The 8,180-nt window shown below is 35.5% G+C and overlaps 1 protein-coding gene across 1 annotated transcript; it reads right to left on the bottom strand.

Annotated features, from left to right (window-relative positions):
- Positions 1 to 2,209: 2,209 nt before the first annotated feature.
- Positions 2,210 to 3,286, bottom strand: LOC138898517 (F-box/kelch-repeat protein At3g23880-like). Its single transcript, XM_070184589.1, has one exon. The coding sequence runs from the start codon at positions 3,284 to 3,286 to the stop codon at positions 2,210 to 2,212; it is 1,077 nt and encodes a 358-aa protein (XP_070040690.1).
- Positions 3,287 to 8,180: the final 4,894 nt, after the last annotated feature.

The raw sequence follows: 8,180 nt of genomic DNA, 5'->3' as shown, positions 1-8,180 counted from the left end.
CTCGCAGGACTCCACCCGTTTTGTCAATGCTTCAAGCATCTTCATCATCTCGAAAGTTTTCTGGGGCCTGAATTCGCCCGGTTCCACGACAACTGGTTTATCTTTTCGCGTGTTTTCCCTGGATTGCTCGGGCTCAACCCTGTTAGGGGCATGGTTCTGGTTCTATAACTGTGCTATCGCCGCTTGTTAAGTCTGTAATATTTTGAAAATCAACCGCAGGCTCACCCCATCGCCTTCACCTTCGAGCACCTCTCGAGCCGCTGGCCGGGATCCGCTGCGAACGCTATTTTTGGGATCAGTTGGTAGATTGATATTGATGGCCATCTGTGAGTTAGCATCGACCGGGTCGGCTGCTGGGACACCATTGGGATCAACAGGGGGCACATCTTTGCTAGGCATTATGTTATTATTCTCGCCATGATGGCCTGACTCAGCGTTAACGTTCAAGTGGGCATGTTGAGAATTTGACATCTTTGGGCTAACCTGGAATCAAAACTTCAAAGAAAAAGAGTAAAATAGGGTGTGTTATAGAGATTCATATCAAATCACCACTATTATCCTTAGCCCCACAGTGGACGCCAAACTGTTTACCCTAAAAAATGAGTAACAATTAAATTTGTGCGCGGTTTAAAGGATATGTGATTTAATTCAATACGAATGAATAAGAATAACAGATAAATAAGTTAAGGATAAAATAAATGATAGAACCAATCACAATATAATGGTCAAGCATGATCTTAGATTGAACAGTGAAATTCGTCCATGATCGGACCCTCGATACAAACTCGGTCGCGAATAAAGAAAGAACAAATGAAGAACACTTTGAATGATAGATAAGAGAAAAAAATAAACTTTATTTGATTTGGTTTTCCGGTCATAATGTGTCCAAAATAAAAGAAACCTTCTCCTTTATATAGTAGGGGAATTTCAGCTCTAGAACAAGTCTAAATAAAGTAAAAAAAAAATCTTCTCTTTCTAGTAAATGTCGACCCGCACTTGATATGTGACGAGATTTGTGATGTGATATCCGGTTGAGGCCCTACTCGTCATGCATAGCTGTTCTCCGTGTTTTCCGAGGTCCAGAAACTATACTTGATCAGGGTCCGTTATTCAACTGTGCCCGATCTCAGACACATCGTTCATCCTTCTCGGGTTTTGATACGAGGGGTCCTTGGGCCTCGATTATAATCATGTCAAGCCGTGCTTCCCCTTTGTTTCCTCATCGAGGAATCGGGAAAAACTCTGCCCCGATTTTACCAATATACAAAGTTAATGCAAGATTTTATGTGGCGATCAAATTTCCCTAAGTTCCAACCAAACGAGTACTTACTATTTAATGAACAAAGTTCGGTAGTTACTTGTTAAATTAACCCTTTAACTCAGGTTGTCAGGTGTTTCAGTTTTACCCACATAAGCCACGTCATAATTAACAAAGTTATCCTAATTAGATCTTTCTTTACATGAGTATGATTTGCAACCATTATTAATGAGTTGCGACTTGCGAACACAATGTTGAAAACTTGCAGCTGCAGATAATCATCGAGAAGAGAATTGCACATTGAAACTACTGTACAGTAAGTGTTCTTTTTTAATTTCGATCAAATAGTATCATGGCAGTCGTGTGTTGCGATCGATCTTTTTTGTTTAATTATTTGATATTTCATACCCATTGGCTTGACTAATTTGATTTTGTATCACGTAGGACCCTATTTAATGGGCTCGAACTCAAAATCGGACAAAAGAATCTCATCCATAGCACTATATCTCTGAGCCACTTATGATTAGCCTATCTATTCCAGAATTACTATAATGACAAAAACATTGATATGAATCCAAACCCCAAACCACCACATGCGACAAAGGCATTAAGTGGACAAAAAGCCATGTAATATTGATTTTAGAGTCCCTTAACCAGAGGTTTTGGGTTCGAGTCTTGGGTATGGAAACATCTTTGGTAGGGAGCGCTACCTCCAGGATGGGCCCTACCCGGCACGAATCCGGATATAGTCGGGTTTCAATACGGGTACCGGACACTGGACACCGGGTGGGAAACTAAAAAAAAAAAAAAACGATTATAGAGAACCTTCAGGAATTTAAATCCCCTCCCACCAGGTAAAAAAGAACAGAACCAAGATGAAAAGACAATATTGTCAAGAGGCAGTGAAGTAGATTCAATTTAAATCCTGCATTGTGAACATATAGAACAATTCTAGGATTTAGGAAAGAACAAAGTTTCCACATATGGTACAACCCAATTGAAGTAAAGTGGTGCCTCAAGCCCTGCAACTTTAACTTCTTCCAATTTATGTTTTTTTGAATTGTAAACAACGAATTCACCTTTATGCCACAGAAACAATATGTCTCCATTCTTGATCATAAAGCTCACAGGCCTCAAGCAACGTCCGCAATGCACTGATGGAATTGTCAACATCTTACTCCACGAATAGCTCATCCCATTTTTCGTCATATACCAAACTTCAAAATCGCGTCTCGAGTCATTGTGTAACCTAGTCAAACAAAGGTTTTCTCCTAAGGTACACAAAGCTGGATCTTCCCAACTTTTAATACGATCTGGAAACAATATTTCCTGAAATTTTTCCTTCTCCAAATTAAAACGTACTATAGTAAAGTCATTCGGGCTAATATTACACAAATCCGTTATTGCTATGATATAAACAATCCCATCTACTGTAACAATGTCCCCATCAAAGAACTTGTTATTTTGATGAAACTTGCCCATCAATTTCCACGAGTTACTATTTGTTGAATATATATGTACATTATAATAAGATGAATAATATTTTTGTCCCACTCTAATAATTTTGTAATCGTCAGTAGAAGAAACATAGCCAACACCATAAATAGCTGCATGGAACTGCTTCCAGTTAGTTGTCCTCTCCCTCTTTCTAAGGATTGGACATTGAATTATTCTTGATTTACTGATGGCCGGGTTCCAGAAAACAACTAAGTCATAAGGGTAACAAGGTAAAATTAGAACAAGTATACCATTAATAAAACATACACTACTCAGTTTAGTGATTTCTGGAATTGGAGATTTTAGAAGAGAGGCAATGGAATCATGTTGAAGTGGGCCGTCTATGGAGTAGAAATAGTCATCTGTCTTGTCACAATCACCACCTGTTACGAATATTTTGTGACTTTTGTACGTATCATCTTCAATTAGAGAACGCCATGATTTGCTAATACATTTGAACCGCAACAGCGATTTCACTGGAAGTTTTATTAGTATATTGATGGTGATATCATGGGGTAAGTTATTAGGCATTGTGATATCTTTTTGGCTTGAGCCGCTGCCTTAATTTTGATTTGGAAAGACAGAGACTGTTGGTAATGTTAGGGTCTAATATAAGCGAAGCAAATAATTAATTACAGTATTTTAGTAGGAAAAGGATTCTTAAGAGTTAACCTTCTTATTCTTTCTTCAAGTTTTTTTCATGTCGCCTATCGTTTTCTTGTAGGAGTAGGATATGCAAAGAAGAAAAGAAAAATAAGAGAAGAAGAAAACCAAAAAAGAAAATATTAAAAAGTTGGGGACTTTGATTATAGGTTTCACGCAAATGGAGAGAAAGGAAAGAATTAAAGAAAAAGATATAGAACATAAAGAAGTTTTTTGCACCAAAGTTATATAACTATATTTTCTTACAGAAAAATCACAAGACTTACACCAACTCACATAAAAATATCAATTGCTGGAAAATATAACTTTTCGATGCAATATTTTTTTGTTCCGTGTTTTATTTTTAATATAATAAATATTGACTCAATTAAAAGGGTGTGAATTGCAATTTATGGAGATAAGAAAATTCCCTTCATTATCTACAACAAACTAATTAGCTGGAGTTGAGTTAAAATGATTCATCTATATTCATGCTGCTCCACTTGGATCTGTTACTTCAATGGATAATTCGAAGGTATGAAAAAGGAAAAACAAATACTAAAGTTGGAGATACATGAAAATATTTCAAATATATAGAGTAACAAAAATTATGTAAAATATTATGTATTATTTTTGTGCAGGATGTTAGCATAATTTCTCACTTTTATTTGGGCTTGAGGTAGACTATAATTTGCGACTTACATGCTTATTTTTTTTTTTAAAGAATAATATAAGTTTATAAATAAGGTGAAGCAATCAACAATACAACTTCATTATACATAAGATAGAGGGACGAATATCTTCTTTACCTAAATGCCTAAATTCAGAATTATAAAATAAAATACAACCTATTAGCAAGCTTGAAACCAGTTATGGATCGGAGATTAGGGAACACATTATGCAAAATTGATATCATATAGAGAAGAGTTATTAAAAATCAATTTAGGTCTTTTGGTCAATATTTATTAGATTAAAAATAAAAATAAAGAATATGAGTTGATAAAAGTCTTATAATTTTTGTGTTATAAAACATAATTATATGATCATTTATGAAATTTACCTTAAAAATAATATACAACCCAATTGAAGTAAAGTGGTGCATCAAGCACAGCAACTTAAACTTCTTCCAATTTGCTTCTTTTTGAATTGTAAACCACGAATTCATCTTTAAACTTCAAAAACAATATACCATGAATTCTCCATTTCTCATAAAGCTCAAGCAATGTCCGCAATACACTGATAGAATCGTCAAGATCTTTCTTACTCCATGAATTGCTCATCTTGTTCTTCGTCATATACCAAACTTCAAAGTCGCGACTCGAGTCATTGTGCAACCTAGTAAAACAAAGGTTCTCTCCTAGGGCACATAAAATTGGATCTTCCCTCCTACGAACCTGATCTGAAACAACACTATACCAAATTGTTCTTTCTCCAAACAAAAACTTCTAGACCAGATTTACCAGCGAACAGATGAAAAACAATACGATCCAAGACCTCCAACCACTCGTGAGACAGGGTTCTTATAATATTTAAGTTATCCGGACCTTTAGACAAATCCGTCATCATCGCTATCATATGGAGAGACATAATTCCTTCCATATTGGATGCTTCTGTAGACACTGAAATTTTAGTAGATCAAGATAAATACTAAATTCAAGACGACTCTTGAAATATTAGGAGTCTATTAGGGTTACTTGGTAGCTACTCCACCCAAACCCTAATTCATGCCTATAAATAAGGCTACATGTGTCTTTCAAGGAGGATCTGAGCAATTCCATAAAGTCTCGGAATATGCACAAAGAGATCAAATATACGATCTTTAAAATTCCATAAAACTCTTGGAATATTCATTAAGAGATCAAAGACATGTCAAATATGTCTTGCTCAAAGTTCTAGCAACATTCAAGATCAAAATGAAGTATTGTTACATGCTTCTTGATCATCAAATACATCAACGAGATGCATATCATCCTACGTTCGAGAAATACGCCGTTATAGCCCTCGAATTACGGATAACAAATCAGAGGGAAGAATCAACGGATAAACAGAGTTGTAACCCGTAAATTTATCAATAAAATCCTTTTTTCTTTATAGTTGTTTGTAATTGCAGTTAATTGATGATTATCACATAAAACTTTAGCAGGCTTAAATGAAAGATCATAATCAGTTAATTGATGAATCATCCAAAGTAGTTGAGCACAACATTTCCCAATGGTATGTATTCAGCTTCAGTTGTAGATAGTGCAACGGATCCCTGTTTCTTACTGTTCCACAAAATAAGTGATTTGCCAAGCAATTGACAAGTTTCACTTGTGCTTTACCTGTCTTCTTTATCACCGGTAAGGTCTGCATCTGAAAAACCTTCAAGCTTAAAATTGTTAAGGTGTGGATACCGCAATCCATGTGAAGTAGTTTCAATAAGGTATCTAATAATTTGCTTCACGACAATGAAATGAGACTCTTTTGGAGCTGCTTGGAACCTAGCACATCTGCATACACTAAATATTATGTCAGGAGACTAGCAGTTAAATAGAGTAGAGATCCAATTATTCCACAATATTTTGAATCATTTACTGCTTTTCCTTCTTCATCTTTTTCAAGAGATGTAGCTGGACTCATGGGAGTCCCAATTGACTTGGCATTGTCCATTCCAAATTTTTGTATTAGCTCATTTGTGTACTTTGTCTGACATAAAAAGTTCCCTTCATCTTATTGATGAATTTGGAGTCCAAGAAAGAAAGTTAATTCTCCCATCATACTCATTTCAAACCTAGTTTGCATGAGATGTGTGAATTCCTTGCATAAAACAGGGTTAACACTTCCAAATATAATATCCTCAACATAGATTTGAATAATGAGATTTCTAGAGGATGATATTTTGATAAAAAGAATAGTGTCAATCTTACCTCTCAAAAATCCATGACTATCCAAAAATAAGCTTAGTCTTTCATACGAAGCTCTAGGTGCTTGTTTTAGCCCGAAGAGAGCCTTAGTCAACTTAAATACATGACAAGAAAACTGTGAGTTTTCAAAACCGGGAGGTTGTTTAACATAAACCTCCTCATCAATGAAGCCATTTAAAAACTCACTTTTAACAACCATTTGAAATAGTTAAAAACCTTTAAAAGAAGCATATGCTAATAAGATACGAATTGATTCTAACCGTGCTACTAGAGCGAAGGTTTCATCATAGTCGACTCCTTCCTATTGAGAGTAACCCTGAGCGACTAGCCTTGCTTTGTTCTGGATAACTTTAACTTCTTCATTCAGCTTGTTCTTGAATACCTATTTGCTCTCTATAATTGCTGCATTTGCTGGTTTGGGCACCAATGTCCAAACTTGATTTTTATCAAACTGATCAAGTTCTTCTGGTATAGCATGTACCCACCTTGAGTCTTTTAAGGCTTCATCAACTTTCTGTGGCTCTATTTGAGATATTAATGCAATTTTGGCCTTTTTCTTTAAACCTCCTCTTGTTTTCATCCCATTAGTTGGATTTCCAATGATGAACTTCTGGGATATTCTAGTTCACTTCTCCACTAGTTTGGCACTGCTTCAGTATGTTGATTAGTCGACTCATTCTGAGGTTGACCATGCTCATTGTGTCTTCATTAGTCGACTGTAGGGTTTCCATCGTGTTGTCAACAGTTTTTTTTAAGTCTTTTGTTCACTGATCTTTGCCTAATTTTGGCTGATCTTTTCATCACCTGCAAAATCTTCTTTCTCGTCCATAGAGTTATTATCATCAAAGATAATATGAACTGATTCCTCTACGCATAAAGTATGTTTATTATAGATTCTAAAATATCTATTGTTAGTCGAGTAGCCGAGAAATATACCTTCATCACTCATTGGGTCAAACTTATCAAGATTGTCCTTGCCATTATTATGGACAAAGCATTTGCTTACAAAGGGTTGAAAGTATCCAATATTGGGTTTCTTACCTTTCCATAATTTATATGGAGTCTTCTTCAAAATAGGTCAAATTAAGCACCTGTTGGGAATATGACAAGTTGTGTTAACTACTTCTTCCCAGAAATAATTTGGGTGAGAATGTTTTAGTATCATGGTTCTTGCCATATCCTGCAGAGTTCTATCTTACGTTCAACCACTCTATTTTACTGTGGTGACCTGGGTGGTGAGAAATTTGAGTGTATCCTTGACCGTTGCAGAATTCTTCAAAAGCTCTGCTTATAAATTCTCCTTCATGATAACTTTGAATAGTTACGATAAGATGCCCCTTTTCTCGTTCAATTCTTTTACAGAAAATCTCAAAGTTTTTCAATGCTTTATCTTTATGAGATAAGGAAATCACCCATGTAAAACATGTGTAGTCATCAACAATAACAAAAGCATATCGTATACCTCCAATGCTGATAGTTCTAGTAGGTCCAAACAGATCCATGTGAAGCAATTGTAAAGGCTTGGTAGTAGACATAATGCCCTTGGTTTTGAAAGAGTTTCTAGTTTGCTTACCAATTTGACATATATCACATACATGATTTCTAGAAATATTGAGCTTGGTAAGACCAATAACTAAATCATGCTTGGAGAGCTTTTCAATTAGATTCTTGCTTGCATGACCTAGTTTTTTATGCCAGAGCCATGGATCATCATATATGGATGCTAAACAGATAGGGCTATCTAGATTTTTAATGCCATCAAGAATGTAGACGTTTCCATACCTTTTACCAGGAAGAATAATCTTACCTGCCTCATCTTCAATAGTACATCATGTTTTCTTGAAATTAACTTCGTACCCCGAATCACATTGTTGACTTAT

This window comes from Nicotiana tomentosiformis, chromosome 9 (assembly GCF_000390325.3).
Source record: "Nicotiana tomentosiformis chromosome 9, ASM39032v3, whole genome shotgun sequence".
Taxonomy (NCBI): Eukaryota; Viridiplantae; Streptophyta; class Magnoliopsida; order Solanales; family Solanaceae; genus Nicotiana; species Nicotiana tomentosiformis.
This window is presented reverse-complemented; position numbering and strand designations above follow the sequence as displayed.